Source organism: Pungitius pungitius, chromosome 3 (genome assembly GCF_949316345.1).
Source record: "Pungitius pungitius chromosome 3, fPunPun2.1, whole genome shotgun sequence".
NCBI lineage: Eukaryota > Metazoa > Chordata > Actinopteri > Perciformes > Gasterosteidae > Pungitius > Pungitius pungitius.
The window spans coordinates 9222541-9241621 of record NC_084902.1 but is presented as its reverse complement, the minus strand read 5'-3'; the positions used below and the strand labels follow the sequence as shown (position 1 = coordinate 9241621).

General features: G+C 46.2%; 2 protein-coding genes across 2 annotated transcripts in view; one reads left to right on the top strand and one right to left on the bottom strand.

The window, feature by feature from the left end:
* npas1 (neuronal PAS domain protein 1) overlaps positions 1 to 10310 on the top strand; it is a 32963-nt gene extending 22653 nt beyond the window's left edge. The window contains exons 6-12 of the mRNA XM_037466346.2: positions 3937 to 4111; positions 4256 to 4368; positions 4661 to 4857; positions 4951 to 5057; positions 5274 to 5421; positions 6811 to 6923; positions 7009 to 10310. Coding sequence (XP_037322243.2) covers positions 3937 to 4111; positions 4256 to 4368; positions 4661 to 4857; positions 4951 to 5057; positions 5274 to 5421; positions 6811 to 6923; positions 7009 to 8117 — 1962 coding nt within the window. The 3' untranslated portion in view covers positions 8118 to 10310. The remainder of the gene's footprint in view (positions 1 to 3936; positions 4112 to 4255; positions 4369 to 4660; positions 4858 to 4950; positions 5058 to 5273; positions 5422 to 6810; positions 6924 to 7008) is intronic.
* A 3166-nt stretch (positions 10311 to 13476) lies between these two features.
* tmem160 (transmembrane protein 160) lies at positions 13477 to 17520 on the bottom strand. The gene is made up of 4 exons (XM_037460048.2): positions 17149 to 17520; positions 16891 to 16915; positions 15700 to 15792; positions 13477 to 15306 (listed from the first exon to the last, which is right to left on the bottom strand). Exons 1-4 carry the CDS (start codon positions 17356 to 17358, stop codon positions 14951 to 14953), a joined length of 684 nt encoding a protein of 227 aa, XP_037315945.2. The 5' UTR covers positions 17359 to 17520; the 3' UTR covers positions 13477 to 14950.
* Between the last annotated feature and the right edge of the window lie 1561 nt (positions 17521 to 19081).

The window sequence follows — 19081 nt, the reverse complement described above, 5'->3', positions numbered from 1 at the left end:
GCCTAACCCATCACATCTACTCAAACAGGGCCTGAACCATCGGCATTCTAATGAAATTATTTATGATCGAAGATTACGTTCAAAACCTTGAACATACAACGCAACGTTTACCTTCCTGAAGAGATGAGAGCTGGGGGGCCGGGAAGGTGTGTGTGTGTGTGTGTGTTCATGTTATCATGAAAAAGAGAGACAGCCAAAATGGGCAGATAGAAGTTGAGATGAGTTAGGTGGACGCCTGAGAGGGAGGCTACAGTGTGTTTATAGACACATAAGACGAGTCAGAAAAAAAAAAGAAACAGAAAGAGAAGGCAAAGGTTGGAGGGAGAGGACGAAAACACTTTGTTGGCGAGTGGGAGCGCACACAGGGGAGGGAGGAAGGACAGACAAACAAATGATGTTCTGACTGAAAAAGTGTAACTGGTGGTTTGTTTTAGAGGGCATGTCGCCCCTGTGGGACGCCCCTACCCTGCCGTCTCCTGTCCCCCCCCCCTGTCTGACCCCTCTGCCCCGGCTTACACCCCGGGCTTCTCCCCTGACGGGGGGTTGCTTAGCCGGCTTAGCCCAGGTCAGGCACCTTGACCAAGGGCACAGCCCGCCGCCTGCTCCCCTGGTGCCTGCAGGTATCATTTTTCATCTCACAGGGGTCTCCGGGCCCGGATCCACATCATGGATAAAAACCTGGGAATGCCACAAAGCAGAAGAGGGGAGGGGGAGCGAAGGGGCCTAAAGAGGAAAGAGATGGATAGGTGGAGTTGGAGAAGAGGATACAAAGGCTGGAGCGGATGAAGAATTGTAGGGAGGAGAGATGAAAAGGATGGAGAAGTAAGAGAAGGGGCTGGGAGAAGAAAGAAAAGGGATAAATGGGGGAAAGAGCAGGGAGGAAGGATGGTGGATTAAGGGAGGGGAGAATTGATCCCGGAATGGTTAGTATGCAGCCCCCCGCACCCCCCGCCCCTCCCTCCCCGACCCTCCCTCCCTCCGTCTCTCCTCTCCCATCAGTCAGTGAGGGCTGAGAGTGTGTTGTGGACCACTGCCCGGATGCCTCATACATATTAAAGCCCCCTGCTATTATTTATATCATGTCTCTCCTTCCCCTGCTTGCTGCCCTCCTCCCCCTCCCCCTTCATCCCCACCGCACTTCCATACATACATGCACGTGCATGTCTGCACTTTGCGCACACACACACACACACACACACACACATACACGCATTCAGGTTCACGCAGGTGCACCGACAGACAACCACTCACACAAACAATGACACACAATGACGCGTGGAGACACAAAAACAGACAGTCTAGTCACATACGCGGGGCCACAGAGGCGCGTTGTGTGTGCTCGCGTACGCACAAACACACAAACACACGCACACACTCGGAGAGATTTGAATGATCTCGGTCTCTCCTCACGTCTTCCCTTAGCGCCACATTCTCTACCTGTTTTCATGTCTGAGCCTGACTCATCTTCCCAATTGCTCCGTCTCTTTCTCATCTTCTCATTTCTCTCTGATCTGTTTTCAATCCCTCCCTCCTGCCTGTGATGGAGTGATATAATTCGGATAGGTCTTAAGCCCGTTAAAGCCCGTAAGGACCTGTTTGTCTCTCCACCATGTTTTCCAATACTACAGGGCTGGTCCAGTGTTCTGAGCAGAGGAAAATTTTGTTGTTTAAACAATGACAAGAATTCCTTTTGCAGTAAAATCTCTATTCATAAAAAACGCCTTGACCACAGATTGACATAATACATATGTAATACATATGCTTTAAGCATGTGAACACTTATTACATCTTAATACGTAGATGCAAACTCCTCATTTTTAAACATTAATGAACGTGTCAGCTTTGATGTCAGAAATATAAGAAATGCGGCAGAAAAACACAGCACTTAGTAATCATGCGGCTGACGTTATAAGTGCATAATGAAGAGAATAATGAAATACTCTGGAAGGGTGATGTTACCCTTTTAACAGACAGGATGATTTTTTTTTGGCCATTAACATTAACGAAGAGGGAGCAAGTTCATGCACACCGAGGCAAAGACACCGGGGTGCAAGACAAAATGATTACAACGGAGGTCCGAAGACTATTAGGCTCCAGATCAATAGTTTATTTGTCTTTTCTTATTTTCAAAGACACTGTTTTTTACACTTGCTCTTACTTGAGCAAGTGTAAAAAACAGAAAAGGCATTTCTTATAGAGGCAGTTATCAACAACTGGTTAATAACACAACCACTGAAGAAAATACAAAAACACCACAATCCATAAATAGACAAACAACAAACAAAGTGTTAATATGACCAAACCTGAAAACCCAAGGTGACCTTTGTTATTAGTTAGAACTAACTAGATACTATTTTAACAATAGTATTCCCATCATTGCTTGAATTTGCTTATCTGGACTTTTTTAGAGTGCCGTGGTTTAGATCTGTAGCTGCACCTCTTCTCACCGCTCTCAGAGCAATGTTCTCAGCAGCAGGGGTCAGCTGTTTGTCAATGTCAAAGCTAAAAAAAATAAACACTATCCACTACCTGCTCAGTACCAAACAGCATATAGACACTATTTGCCACCAGCAGGTGAACACAGTGAAACATTTTGGAGCTCAGGAGTAAAAAAAAAAGAGAAAAAGCTAAAAGGATTTTGTGGATAGTGGAATAGTAGTAGATAGTGAAGATTCACCTGTTGGCCACAAACTGCTGGCTATTACAGTGCCTCTGAGGTCTGAACTCTTGTGTTTTGGTTTAAGCACATATGTCAGACGTTTTCAAAGTACAGTCTGGCCGTAAAAAAACAAAATTGTTCCAGCATTTGGAGAAATCACTTGATGCGCTGCCTATCCGATCTAGGATTTGATCCTATGTTTGGTGGCACATTTCCAAAAAACAGGACATCCCTCAAGTGATGTCTGGGGCTCAGAACCTGCGTCCCTTCGCTCTTCTTCACTCACTATTCGGGGCTTTCCTCCCTCTGCACCCCTCTCCGGGTCCTGCATCGTCCACCTCATTCCCCCGGCTCCCACCTTCCCCGTTCCCGCTCTCCCCCGGTTGTGATGTCCTTGAGGCCCTGCTGAAGCTCCCATAAAGCCTGCAGTAAATGGCTCTAATCCGGTAATAAATGGCTGTGTCCTACAGACAAGGGTGTGAGGCTGCTGCAGCCACGGCTTTATCAGATGGAATGGTATTGGCGCGCGCAACCACAGGCGCACGCACATTCAAAGATGTAATAGAAACTGCACGCATGTGTGTGAGCATGAATACTCGCTCTCTCACTCTCCCCCATTACTTTTCCCTCTCACAGACACACACTCACACCTGCACGCTCGCACAATCATGTACACAGCTTCAGATGGAATCACGGCCGCTCCGATTGTGCTGTTTTTATGGATGCCATGCAAGAGCAGCGCCATTATTACCTTTAAATGATTAGAGATGTGACTGTGATGCATTATGATGATAGGATCATATAGAGCTGTATGAGCTGTTGCGTTGCTCTTTATGCCTGCCGGGATAGACTGTAACTGAATGAAGGGGCTGGGAGGGACGCGGGGAATAAGAAGAATAGTAATGTGACCTTTGGAGATACTTGCAGTTCACCTGTTTTTAATCAGCAAATACAATTGATTTTTATCTCCCCCGGTTTTATTTGTGTAATACTGTAGTCACTTGGTCCTGTGAGACTGGACTTAAATGTATGTATGTGCGTGTGTGCGTGCGTGGGAATGTCTTACAACCGCTACACTCCTTGTTGAGTTGTAACCCGGAGCAGTGCTTTCATTTTCCTGCCATAATGTATATTGATTTTTTTTTTCTTCCCTGTGTGTGTGTGTGTGTGTGTGTGTGTTTTGGCCTGCACCGGCATTTGTATTGGCGTCCGGAGGCATTTGGGCTCTGAGCTTCGTTTCTCTTTTTTTTTTGATCAGCGTATCCGCTTCTCTTCAGGTGGAGCTGACCGGCAGCAGTGTGTTTGACTACATCCACCCGGCGGACCACGTGGAGATGGCCGAGCGGCTGGGAATCAGCCCGCATCTGAGGGCCGAGGCCGGATGCCACACGGGACCCGAGAGCGCGTCCAGCTCCGCGTCCACCTCCTCCCTGGCTGGTACCCCTGAACCCGGTACTGGTTTGGGATTTCAATGCACGAAGCTGAGAGAATCATACGAACAACTCAATATACATCTCGAAATAATTGAATTTATGATGAATTCCGCAGGATGGATATGGTTTTTTATAGTTTTACGTCTTTTTTAATCCTACGCAGCTCCGTCTAGTCCTCATTCTCCAGCTGATGATCCTCCTGACCGCGGCTACTTCATCCGCATGAAGTCCACGCTCACCAAAAGAGGCCTGCATGTCAAGTCCTCCGGATACAAGGTACAAAGACAGTAATTACTCGTAGTTTGAAAACATCCTGCTTGTTTTTTGGGGGGATAGTGAAATAAGAAAGAAGCATCTTGTCCCATTGTTTTATGTCAAGTTGGTTGTTTTCAGTGTGTTTTACGGCTGTGACCTCATTTCACGCTGGACTGCTGCACAGTTTACTGCTCTAATGGCCGTGCGGCTGCCATCCGTTAGCTGGGTTCCTTTCTGTAACCCTAAGGTCTAGCACTGTGACAACGTGTCCTTCCCGTGAGACGAGCCCGCGCCGCTGTCTTCTGTTTGTCAGGTGATCCATGTGACCGGTCGCATCCGCTGCCGCCCGGCGCTCGTGCCGGGCTCCACGCGCTCGGGCCGTCGGCCGATGGGTTTGGTTGCACTGGCGCACACTCTCCCGCCCTCCACTCTCAATGAGGTCCGCATGGAGAGCCAGATGTTTGTCTTCCGAGTGAACATGGACCTGCAGGTCACATACTGTGAGAACAGGTACGGCCTTGTCCGCGTGTGGGAGGGTTAGCGGCGTGGCGGCGTTGAGTGCATACGAATGAGTGTGTGTTTTTTGTTGTTGTGACTTCTCAGGATTTCGGAGTATATGGATCTGACCCCGGCAGAGGTGGTCGGACACACCTGTTACCACTTCATCCATATAGAAGACCTGGAAAACCTCCGGCAGAGCCATGAGGATTGTGAGTCATATGCATGTCTACTATACGTGATTGAGCCACGGCCCCTTTGCTCTACACAGTGTCTGACCTCTGGAGAGTTGAAGTCGGTGCGATAGGCGCCCTCTGCTGCCATCATCATGAACTGCCAAACCCGTGACTTTCTCCGTCCCCGCGCTTCTTCTCTCCTGTGTGCTGTTGGGCGTCCTCCCTTCCCGTCTCTCACCCGTCGGCTCTCAGTGCTGAGGAAAGGCCAGGTGGTGACCGGCTACTACCGTTGGCTCCAGAGGAGAGGAGGCTACCTGTGGATCCAGTCCAGCGCCACCGTCTCCATCAACCACAAAGCCCCCCACGAACGCAACGTCATCTGGGTCAATTACATCCTGAGGTCAGTACAACCACAGCCTGTGTGCTGATATGAGTTTATATATCCAGGTTGCATATGATGTACAGAGATCTTTTGAATGGCTGATGAAATGAAGAGGGATTATTAGAAGATTTTAACTCTCATCAACAGTTGCAAACACAGAGGAAACTGACCCCAAATGGTGCCATCAAAACAAAGCACAATATCAGTTATTTTGCATTTTTTTGAGGAAAAAAATATTTTATGCGTTTTTCTCTTAAAAATGATATTATATTAAATTTGCCACAATCCTTTTCATTTCAAGTTTTGGTCCATTATAAAAAGCGGCTTTTAGTGTTATAACTCAGTTGAGATTCAGCTTTCTTAATGCGTATTCTTATGATGATCTTATTTCTAGTAACTATTCTATCTGTTTTTGTTTTGTTCAAATTATTTAAACGTCCTTCCTCTGCAGAGTATGTCAAGCTGCTTGCAAACATGCATTTAACATGACATTCTTACTGTTTGATATCATTACTCTAAATAATCTTGTAAGGGGATTTTGATTAATGGAATACCAAGACTCTGCACCTTTTTTTGTGGTTCAAATGACCCTTTTTAAAATGTAGTATTACCTCTGTTTAAGGTTTTATTTATTCACTCAACAGGCACAACAACCGCAGTAACCTCGGCAAAATATGCGTTCCCCTTATTTCCCTCGTGTATACACACACATATTCACCCAGACACTGAGGCAGACACACATTTGTAAGATCCGTGCGCACATTGTGCACACGCTCGTACGTAATAAAAATGTGCGCACAGCGGCAGACACAAAAACAAAAGGACTAGGCTGAATTACAATGCTAATTGGACTGAAGCTATATAATTACAACAAATGGATTTGATCAGAATTTTGGGTCTGAATGGTGTTTTAGTTAATTAGTGCTGTAATTACAAGAGCTCATTAAGTTCTCCAACAGCCTCCTCCTGTCTGAGCATAGTAGTGTATAGGTGGGCTGCTGAGTGGGGCCCTGTGTGTGTGTGTGTGTTTTTTGTGTGTGAGTGTGTGTCTTAAAGGGCGCTGTTTGTCAGTTGCGTGTCGGTGCTTGTGTAACGCGTGATAAGGGCAGTTGTTTAGAGAATTGGGTTGATTTGCTAGATGGGGGGGTACAAGGGCCATTTTGGCTATTGGAGGTGGTTGTTAGGCAGATTATATGTTGTTTCTGCTCTACGTATTCACTCAAAATCAGAAAGGCAATAGCGTTTTTTTGTTTCTTTGTTGCTTTAAGTGGCTTTTAAGCGGCGGTTGATCACTCGTTGCGTCTGTGCAGCGTTTTCTTCCTCCCTTTCACATTTTCACGTCCGTCCTCCTCGCTGTCCGTTTTTAAATATGTTTTTCTATCCATCTCTATTTCTAATACCATCCAGTCGAACAGAGTTGCCCGACACTCCCCTGGACATACTGCAGCTGCCGGAGAACGTAAGAGCAGAGCGACTCCGAGTTAGCTCGTCCCCCACCGACAGTTCCCCCCAGGCCCGAGGTGAGGCGCTACACGCACTGTAGAACTTTCCCATTGATGACACTCACCTCTCTGTGCCTCACCCTTAGTCACCCTTCCTCCTTAGGATCGCACCCGATGAAGAGCTCGGTGGGGAAGAGTGACCCCGGCCCTAAAGGCAGAGAGAAGTTTACCGCCGCTGCCGTCCAATCAGAGGCCAGGAGGAAGCGCCTGCTGAGGTCAGATCCGGAGGGGGCTCCTCCTGAAACCCGCCGCAGACTGGAGGAGCTCCGCCAAGCGGAGGAGAGCGTGTCGGCCTCCTCTGACCTGGCGAGCGAAAGCGAGGGTGAGGAGGAGGAGGAGGAGGAGGAGGAGGCAGAGTGGGAGCAGGGGGGAAACGGCGAAAGACTGAAACAGGAAGAAGCTGGAGGAGGTAAACAGAACAGGGGCGGAGACACCCCCACCCGAGGGGAGAGGGGCAGCAGGGCGCACAACGGCCGGGCTGTGATCCAGCAGCTGAAAAGCGTAGTGACCCAGTCCCCCCTGCCTGGCAGCCCCAGCATCAAGACGGAACATGAAGCCCTGACCACCGGGGGGGGGCGTTGGGGGTCACACACGCAGACCTCCGCCCCCCACCCGCACGCCACTCAGCCCCAACCCTCACACGCGCACACTCCCTCCAGCAGCCTCAACGGCGACAGCCCCACCACCCCGATCCCGGACTCTTCATCCAGCAGCGACGCCCCCCCGAAGGGGCTGTTCACTCCCCCTTCCCCGGCTCTGTCCCCCGCCATGTCCGTGTCCTCCCCGTTGCCGCGGGAGGACCGGGTCGCGTCGGGCTTGGTCCCTCGGAGCGGCGGCGGCGGTGCAGGTAGCACGCCTGACTTTGAGCTGCTCCAGAGACTGGCCGCAGGCGGCGCGGCGGGGCGGGTCCTCTTCCACCCGCTGGCCCTCGGCCCGCAGGGCCCCCAGAGCCTCTACGCTCCCAGCACCATCCGCTACGCTCCGCCCGAGCTGCCCCCCTCCCACCACCACGGCATGGAACACAGCGACGGCCTGCAGCTACGCTCGGACCACCACCACAAGGGACCCCCGCCGGCCTTCTTCCCCCACCTACAGCGGCTGGCCGGCTTGCCGCCCTTCAGCGGTTTCTCCCCGTCTGACAGCCCCTTCTCCTCCGGCCTGCCCTTCTGTATGAACGGACTGAGGGGGGCCGCAGGCTCCGAGGAGGACTGAGGCTCGCTGGCGCCCGCGGGAGGAGGAGGAGGAGGAGGAGAGGGAGGCGGAAAAATGAAAGACGGAGCAGAGTGACGGACCAGAAAGTGAGACTTTGAAAAGGGCAGGAGAGACGGAAGTGGCAGGACATTAAAGCCTCTGAGGACGTCACTAATTGGACAATGAGTTGAATAACTGCGTTTTGAAATGTGTGACAAGTCGCTGCCGGAGGGAATTATTGTGTCTGCCCGTTGTGGACAAGTGACAGTGACCATCAAAGAAAACGGGACATGGAAACTTTTGACTGGTTGTCCCTGGAGACGTTCCGTTTCTGCAGCGCTAATGAACTCTGCTCTGTGTCTTTCTCCAGATGACTGTGTAGATTTCTGTGTCTCTTCCACTCAGAGAAGCCATATTGTGTATATAGAGACAAAACCATAAAGACCCTCAGCTTACATCCTCCTCCATGTCACTCCAATTAACCCAATTAACCCGAAATCCTGTAGTGCGAGATGGTCATTGGCGACTTTGGAATATGAATTTTTATTATTGCAGTATTATACGAATCATCTCTCACACTGGGATCCAGGTGAGGAAATGATTATGGGGTTTCCCTTACAAAAAAATGAAGAAAAAACCCTCCGGTGTTTTTGTATTGAGATTCAAAATGTTAATGATAAAAACATCTTTGTCAGTCAGCCATACTTAAAGCACACTGGTGGGACAAAAATAAGAATGACGTAGTCCCGGACATTCCATTATATATATAAGGGGAAAAATGCAATGCTGACAGGATGCTCTTGTTTGATGATAGGAGAGCAATTTGTTTAACTGAGTATTAATTATAGTATTTTCTGTATGATGCTGCGGTTGTATTTGTGTATGAAAGCCATATTCTTGTCTTTTGTTTTTAAAAGTTCTTATTGATTTTCCTTTCACCAGAAAAATACAATAGAAGGACATGAAAATGGAGTTTAGACAGGCAAAATAATATTGTTCTATTGGATGTACAATGTCATCCAAACACATTTTTATTATCCTCTAAAAAAATATATTTCTGAAAAGGTTTTTAGGAGGGGGAATGGTGCTCGACCCGAATGTTTGTTTTTGTGTCTTACCAAGCACTTACTGAAATTAGTTCTGGGATGAACTCAAAGCACTTCATCACTTACTGTGTGATCCTGTTGAAAACAATGCAAAAGTGGTCACTGATATGTAGTGTAGTTGAGGGGTATATATGGACACACAAAAAGGAGATAAATAAAAAAAAACAGACCAAATGGGTCATTAAAAAGGGGACCGTTACAGGTCAATAAAATTAAACTGAATTATTATGAGGATGATGTCAATGTATTTTAGTAAACTGTAAAGTTTAAAGTTTAAAATTAAAAAGTGCAAATTTGAAATCACTTTAAATTTCCGGTTCATTGCTCTTTCATTGGAATTCATGTTCAGGCCAACAGAAACAAACCACTATATGTATTAAAATGTTAGAATTTTTAGAATTTGAACTGGAAAAAGTCACAGGTAATTTGGGGTTGTCTAAAATATACTCGATTGAGTCTAAAAAATCCAAAATGTGATATATTGCATTAGAAAATGTTCCCTTTTTGGACAAAAAGTTGGTTTGAATACAGGCAAATGCACTGTTAAATTAAATTTAAATAACACAATAAAAATCTAAATAACCATCAAATATTTTTCTAGCACTTAAGGTCGCTAGAAATAAAAAAGGTCATAATAAACTGATATGAGATATCATCAAAACACATTTATTTTGTTAAACACCATCTCTTCAAACTAAAACAGGACACAACATAAAAGGTGTTTTTATTGTTTTGCTATCAAATTGAGATTATGGTCGACTGTCGGATTTGGGGTAATGGGGCAGAAAAAAAAGAGAAGAAAACATTTCTAATCGTTCCGACATGCACTTCGCACCCGTCGCTGTCACATGTGTGAGCGCACATATACTCGGGTGTTAAATAGTATAACTTGTGTGTATGTTGTATGCTTGTCCATGTGTGTACGTTTAGTTTTTTTCTTTAATTAAATATCTAACCCTTTGCCCATCACTGTGAATTTAACATTATCCTCCCATCTTTGTAAATATTCCACCCACTCATCAAATAAAATGAACAAATGTAAAAAGAAAAACCAGTGATACAGATGACGATAACAATAAAATATTGCAGTAGAGGAGCACAAATCAAAGCTTTGTTGTTTCTTTCCCTGATTCACATAAACCAATTAATTGAGAAACATTAAATGGCATTACGGTTAATTAAGGTCTCACGTGTTATTCAAATAGTTCACGTGGCCGCGGGGCACATTGTAAACTAAAAAGGGCTGTTCTACACCACATTTGCATACAATGTCAGCGTTGATCTCTGTCATTCTCAACACACAGATATTCAATTCTTTGATGGCAGATATTGGGACATTCATGTCCAGCTTTTCACTATTTCGCACACACAACACACTGCCAAGAACAACAAACGCACGAGACAAATCTGGCATCGAAACGTCTTGTGTCACTGCAAGCAGCTGAGTGTTAACGATCCTTCGTATCCCTGGAGTTGACGAACAACAAAAAAAGAATACACAATAGAAGACAATGATATTGATCCTTTCTTAGCGGAGCAGGTGAGAGCAACCCCTGGCACCAAGGAGGACGTCGCTCGGGGTGTGTTGGATTTAACAAAGATTCCAAGTCGTTGGAAAAAAAAAAGGATCAAGAAAAAGCAGCGAGTAGAGCATTTCCCTCGTGAGAGACTACGGGCGGGTGTGTGTGTGTATGTGTGTGTGTCTGTGTGTACATTGGCGGTTTGCTTGTGTGTCTGCGCCTGTGTGCATCTCCATGAATTTGCGAGTGTGTGTGTGTTGTCGGAAGCAGCCCCAGGGAGGGGCTCTGACATTGAAGACGGGTTAAATCCTGTTTTACATTCAAGTGGCAGGCCCTAGTTCATTAGAGTGAGGATCATTCCTCCTCAAGACCAAAGGAAGTGCATACTAAACAAGAGCAGTTGTTGGGGAGAAAATGCCATTGTACGTGCAAAACCGTATGTACTGTATAAGTGTGTGTGTGTGTGTGTGTGTGTGTGTGCATGTGTGTGTGTGTGTGCGCTGATGTGCTGGGACAGAGCTCTGCAATACCCTCTGGTTTTATCTCCATATCCTCTACTCTGAGGAGTGCTGTCTTTTTAAAGCAAAGTAAAGGTGCGGCTTGCTCAGTGCATTGTTTGTGTCAACGGCATGTGTGTGTGCGCGCGCACTTGTGTGTGTGTGTGTGTGTGTGTGTGTGTGTGCACAAGCCTTGGCAGCTCTCCTGACTGTCATCTACTCAGTCTGTCGTTGAGTAACCCATGTGCCCTCTCTGTCACGGACTTTGATGGCTTATCTTAGCCCCTGAATTGGAGTCACGCTCCCGGGGGAAATACCTTAGCACATGTAAATGCATTTGAAAGAATAAAAATATGGGTCGGAATAATAGAGTGAGGGACGGAGGGAGACATCCGGACAGCTTCCACCTGACACAGGCTTGCTACGTCTCCACACTTCTGTCTTCTGGCTCCATCCTTCCTCTGCTTGTTTTTTGCCTGTTTTTGTCAATATTTCTCAGCAATCTCCTCCTGCTCCTCTCGGCCATGCAGGAGAAGGCCAATCCGTACGTAATGCACGTCTCAGAGCAGAGGCTTTGATCCGTGGGTGTGGCATTTAACACCTGAGAGCAGACGAGCAAACCTCGTCTCCAGATAAGCAGAGGTTATGGCCGTTACTTCTAAGGCCGGGAGTGTGGGTGTGCATTTGAGTCTTTTTTTTTTTTAATGTTGTGATGCATGAGGTTCGACCTGGACTCGGAGCCGTGGCGGCTGTTGTGGTTTCTGGGGCTCGGGGTCTGGGGCGGTAGATGGTGTTTGTCAGTGAGGGCGCGTCTCCTTGCCTCTGGGCGCCCTGCCCTTTAGACGCGCCAGGCCTCGGGAGCCTCCTGCATGTCAAACAGGATACTGTGCAGTCAGATGCAGCCACGGAGGAGACGCGAGGATTGGGAGAGGAGGGGAGGAGACGCAGACGTGAGGAGGAGTCCGCAAAGTAAGGACTCGAGGGCGTAGAAGGGGATCTGAGGGAGAGAGTGGAGGAGGGAGGAGAGGGGCTCGAGGGGAGGAGGAGGAGGAGGAGGAGGATGAAGGGTGCTGGTCACACTGCAGCAGCCATCCAGACACACCCTGCATGTGAAACACGACTGCATTGGAACGCCCCGGGAATTGGCTACAGGGAGGTGGGAGGAGAGAGGAGCAAAGGAGAGAGGAGGAGAGGAAGAGAGGGTGACTCCGAGGTGAGTCTCAACAGCAAGACTGTGTGTCGATGGCCGTAAGATACCGCGGACCTTCGCCCTAACGCAGTCAGTGATAGTTATCACAGACAAAGCCCCCTCATCACACACACACAGCCACACACACACACACACATGCTGCTCAGCTCCCTTTGTAGATTCACATGCTCGTAGAGAGTTAGAGGACTTTATTTGTGTTGATAAATTACTGCAAATAAAGTTTATGGCTATTTTATTTTACCAATCTGATCATATATTATTCAGAGCTGCTCTTTTTAACTACCGTTCTTTGCATTTTTACTGTGAAGTTTACTGTGAGATATTCACTAGATTTCCATCGCAACGGCCCTGTACAGTACCTGAGCAAATGGCACTAAATCAATGTTCGTTGATTCTAATAATTTAGCTTCTTTTGATCATCTTTGATGTTTCTCCTCTCAGAGACCGGATTGTTTGGAAGCTCATCTTAAGTAGAGGCTCAAGAACCTTTTCTCCTGCATGGGACGTTTCCAAGAGCAGAGTGACATCAATACTTCTTATAGAGGTGTTGATGATCTGTAGGGCTGAGCTCCAGAGATCCTGGGCGGAGAAGGGAGAAACTTCCAGAAGGACAACTCTCTAAAGGATCTGGGCTTCATGGCAAAGTGGCTAGATGGAAGTCTTACCCCAAGGCGAAAGCACCGAAAAGGCTCGCAGACTTTGGCAAACAAGAGTCTCTGGTCAGATCGGTCCAAGATGGAACCCTCGGGCAGCGAGGGCCAGAAGAAGCCAAGCCCCGCTCAACCATCTGAAGGTTCACCATCTATTGTGTCCCAAGGCCGTCCAACCAGAGCCTGAACTTGAACTCAATCGGACATCCGGTCGAGAGGCTCCGCAGAGACGAAAGCCCACAACTGCAGGTATGCGAAGCTCAAGGCTGTTATCCCCGTCAACGGTACTTCAACTGAGTTTGGGTTCAACTGAGCTTACGAAACTGAATTTCTTACAACTTTTTTCTTGAGCGTATATGAGAATATCAAAGCAGTATTTTAGAATAAAACAAGTGAAGCCTCCTGAATAGTTTATTGTTGTTTCTGCACCCAACTCTAAACGCCTCTTGATTTACAATGAATACATTCCGCTATAAATGAAAAGGTTTGTTATACAATGAGAGGTCAAGAAATCAACAATTACAAGTAGCATCCAGGAATACTACAATGATGTATGTGTCCACTGAGTTTCATTCCACTAAACACAGCTATTCAGCAAAATGCACGATCTAATTAAAACTTAAAATAATCAGGGTCAGGTCATAATTCAGGTTTCACCTTGGTTGCGAATATTCCCCGACTAATTTTAAATGACGAAAAAACAATAGGCCATTTAAATAACTCTCAACGCTTTTGGCTCTATCACACTTTTAAAATAAAGCAATGTCCTCATGCAACGCCGCAGGTAAAATCATACAGAAGTACACTTAAAAAAAAGCTAATATGGGGCTAGTTGAGCAGGTGTGGATTATTTGGCAAGCAGACGCTCGTCTCTTCCCCTTCAGATCTACCCGGTGACTGTCGGCCCGCCGGTGGGGAAGCCCGCGTCTACTTAAACGTGAAAAGCAAATTACAGACGAGTGCGAAATGTTCACCCTGTGTCAGCATAGATTTCTTCTCGCATTATTATTCTATGTACATAAGAGGTATAAAAGTGAAACCAATTCCCCCACACAAATTCACTATCTTTACGTCCAATAAAACAGCAACTATAGGGAACACCAGATAGTGTGAAAGTCACTCAAGAAGTCAAATGATTTATGGTTACATTTAGGTACTGTACATAAAGCCACAGCAAAAGCTGCGAAAAATATTTTACAAAATCTACTAACGAACAACTGACAAAAAGGCTAATACCCATAATAAACATTAAAAACATAACAAAAAAACAACAGGGCAACCTCTGTAAGAAAATAATAATTACCATTGTGAGCCCTCATTGATAAAACAACATACCTGAAACGTGCATATAATGTGAACATTCTTTCCAGATATCACAACAATGTATTTCATTGTATAAAAACTTCAAGTAGTCAGAGTAGATTATGTCGAACTGGACAAATGAAACTACAGTTGGCCGCGTGGTAATCGCATGAAAACCAAACATGAACAGACATACTGTACGATGTTCTCACTGAGCCTTTGCACTGTTCCTGCAATGCGAGCAACAAATCAATACCTTTTTCAGACGGATTGACAACGCAAGTGAAGAAGTGTTTTGAATAGATCAGATTATATCCCCAGAACTACCAAAATGTCAACATTTTCTGAGCAGTTTTCCAAAAAGGTCTTAAAAGTCTTCATTGACCTTAACGACAACATCAACATAACAGTGAGCAACGCGTCTGTGTCATTATGGAGTCACGCAGCCCACATATGGATATGTGGGCTTCTTGCCTGCACACACACACACACACACACGCACACACACATACACACGGAGGGAGCCCTAAAGAAAAGACACACACACACACTGTTTGCAGCGCAGGGGTCTACTTCTTGGGCCCCTTGCTGTCACTGTCCTCCCTGCCGTGATGGGCACCGCTGTGGGAGCCACGGTAACCCCGGTGCTCGCGCCTCTCCCGGCACTCCCGGCACTCCCCCTCGTCCTCCCTCCCCTCCTCCGCCCCCTCGTCGTCCTCCTCCTCATCGTGGATGATCTCCACCTCCAGGCGGCCGATGTAGAGGGACACCGCGCACAGCCAGAAGAGGGCGACGCTGCCCACCACGGCGCTCTGGAGCAGCAGCGCCGGCACCGACAGCAGCATCATCCGGCGAAAGGCAAAGAGGCTGCCGATGTACGAGGCCCCGCCGAACGACACGCACACACCGCCCAGGATGAAGAAGGCTGAGGGGAAGCAGATGCACGGGGAATGATTGCAGCGATCCAATTCATTTTCTCACCGGTGATTGAATCTCGGATAAGCGGAGAAGAAGTAAAAGACACAACTGAGTTTTAGTTGTAAAAAAATGCCTGAAATAGGATACAAGTACGTGTGCCCTAATCCGTACCCGTGTCCCCACAAAAGATCTCCAAGAACTGAAATTACATGTCATGATTTTAAAATCATGCTCACCCTTTAATAGCTGTCAAACTTAATGTTGTAAATTATCTTTTCTCAGGTAAATGTGACGCCGGTTACAACTACAAATCTAGAATGGAAAACATAGTTTGCGCAGCACTACAAGGGTACCAACTTGCAGCTCTGCTGTACATAAAGAGGGGAGTCGGGGAACGTACCATATCCTGCCTCACGTCCCACTTCGCTCTGGACAAATGAGATGACGCCAATGCCGGTCGCCAGCAGACCGTTCCTGAACCACGAGAGGAATCCTGGGAGAACAGTCAAAGCCAGAAATACACATTACGGCCGGACCAGACATGAGTGCAGAGGGCCAGAGTCGGTGACTCGCATTCATCCCACGATGCGGTGGAGTAATCTAAGGCATGTAAAACTGCACACCTTGATGAGCTGTGTCATAATTACTTTCGGTTATGAGTCAGGTTGTGTCTGTGTTTACACTAGATACACTCAAAGATGCCATTATGCAGTCACAGTCATCTGGTTCTGTAGTTACTATGCCACTGATCTATTCTATTCCACAATGAACTGCAAAGAGGAAAAGGATGCGCTCTTAACAGCTGCAACACATTAAATTACAGATGTTGATGTGAGGGACATCTCATGGATGAAAAAAAACAAACATGATTTCTCTTCTCTGTTATGTTTAATAAGCGGTAGGGAACCAAGGTTGCAGCTCGATCTCCCTGAGGGAACATTATAAATAAACTGAAGAACAATATGCCGAGACAGATGGAATAGTAAGAACTGCATTAGTTGAGCACGTAGTCGAGTCAGATTTGAGCATATCCAAATAAACTGAGTGCAATGTGGCCATATTTACAACTTAACCTCAGCCAAGGACGGGCTCATTAGTGAAGTGAAGATATGGTTTATATGTATGGGATATAGAGAACATTAAATTGATTGAAAAGTATTCCTGCACACTTATGCATCTGCTTTCCTCTAAAAAGCTCAAATGCATTTTATTCCCTTAGCCATATTTCTTTCTTGGCATGGTTTGCATTCTGCATCTATGTGCATGAATGTCTGTGCAGCGTTTGTGTTTCCAATATGTATTTACGCATGTATAATAATTTAATACCTTACCCTAATGACGTATAATTTGAGATGATCAATTTTCTTAATGATGTCTTTTGTAAATAACTTAAGCACAAATCTAGTTGGATTTTAAAGCGCTCTCTTTGACCTGGACCTACACTATGAGAAGGGCGACATACACGTTAACGCTTTGACCTTTACGTAGCTTTGTCACTCTGGTGAAATGATGCGTTTACGTGATCCACGTCGATGTACGAGGTTCACGGTTTATTCCGGACACATTTCCAGCTGGACTTTTGTCTGGTTACCTGTCTCGTGGGACTTTCTCAGCATCTGCGGGAGAAAAAAAAATGGAGAAAAACAAATAATGAAGAACAACAACCCTTAACTTAAATCAGCGTTGCCTCACAGTTGCATCATAGGAAACGTAAACGCTATTAATGACGGCTGCGTTGCTGCGATTCACAACCGGAAATGAGAGAGTAAAATAAAAAAAGAGCTGAGCTATTTTCACAATTTAAAAAGAAAAGCTCACACCACCGCGAGCTGAATCCACATGTTCCTACCAAAGCGTCCGCCTTGTCGAGGTCCGACAGCTGGTGCTGCCCCGGCCCGCGGACCCTCCCCCACGGGTCCGTCTCTCCGAACCGCAGCCGGCCCGAGCCGTGCAGCCTCCTCAGCGGGGCCGCGGGGGGACGCCCCGGCCTCAGCGTGCGGGCGAACCGGCACACGGCCGGCGGCAGCTGCCTTCTCATGAACAAACTCAAGAAAGCCATCGCGGTGCGTGCCACTAGCGGGCTAGCTCGACGAAACGAAAGTTTATAAGAAAAAAAAAAAGAAACACGCGCCGTGACCTCTCACACCGTTTGGTCAACGACGAGGACCCGGAAGAGTCTCCTCGTTACGCACGACGCCGTGAAGACGGGCAGGAATCGTTCAGCGCCATCATGCGACTGAAGGTAAACCGACACATCGGAACCAAGGGCACGTTTAGTCGAGTCAGTTTGTAAACACAGCTGACTTTTTTCTCTTCATTTATTTGCCTTGTAGGTTACGCTTTTTGTGGACATTTTCCCTTCGGTTATACCGACTAGTATTGCAAATGCGTAAGTGCGCCATGCGGGGGCGCCAGAGTACAGGACGTTGACTTAATTTCACGCCATAACTGTGCAAACAGATTTATTTGCGTGCAAATAACTACAAAGGATAATGCTAAACTATTCAAATCCAATGTTCCTTTTAAAAAGGTCTTGTTATAAAGTGGACCCATGGAGGGAACCCTTTCTTGAGAGTTGGGTGTTTATTTGAAATGTGAATAAGTGACATGTTAAACCATCCACACACACACACACACGCAAAAACACAGCTGTTATCCTCCTTTTTATGGAAATCACATAAAATAAGACACATAGTGATGAACGTCCATGTAACCATGGTTGCCTCCCCGGATAACTTGAGTGTGTGGGTGGGAAAGTCCTGTGGTCCTCAGAGAGGAGGACAGCCTCTTCCTGAGGGTCTTTTGTCTTTTCGGCCCATTGGGGCCCAGGAAGGCTGATTGTTCAGTCTGAGGAGCGTCGAGCTCCAGCGGGGTCTCCGATGGGAGTTTGTATTTGTGTGTGTGTGTCTGTGTGTGTGTGTGTGTTGACAGTGGGGTCTTTACAAACAGCCAAATCTTTGATGTAATGTGCCGCTGACCCTTTGGTCACTCTCACGCTACTGTTCTAAACACAATGAGAGACTGATGTTTGTATACACACACACACACACACACACACAGTTGCACGTGCTTACACTTACAGATAAGTTGTCCAGCGTTATGGCACATTTTCCATACACAATAGCAGTGTATTCCTCTAAAAGGAGACTTTACCTCCAATGATTCCTCATTGCATTTTTATATTATATTATATGTAAGTTTGATCATTATATTATTATTATTCTTGATGTACTGTATATTCATATGCAAATATTTGAACGATTGGTCATTGTATTGTTCATATATTCTAAAGAAAAACAAATGAAAATATATTGAAATGTAAATGAAAAATATATCCAGGACCCTTCCATTTATACAAATATATTGATACAAATGTCACAAAGGATGTTCGATGTACAAGTACAAATCGTTACCTTCTCTAGAACTATGTTTCTTATCGTTATATAAAAGGACCGAACGGCCACCAAAGGTATCTGAGTTGTTTTTTTTCTCTTACTCCTCTCTACTACTTTATTTTAAAACTAACCTATAGCTTTAGATTACTAACCCATAGCATTATATTTTATTTTATTCCTTGCACTATGTTGTCTTGTTGTCCAATGTCTAACTGTCTGTCATGCACCAACCGCCAAGTCAAATTCCTTTTCTGACATTTTATGGCAATAAATGTTTCCTTATTCCTGATATTGGGGAGATAAGATGACTGTAATACTGGGTGCGGTCCAGGCTTACCAGGACGCTGTACAGAACAAACTTTATTTCCTGCTAATGTCACGGTTGTG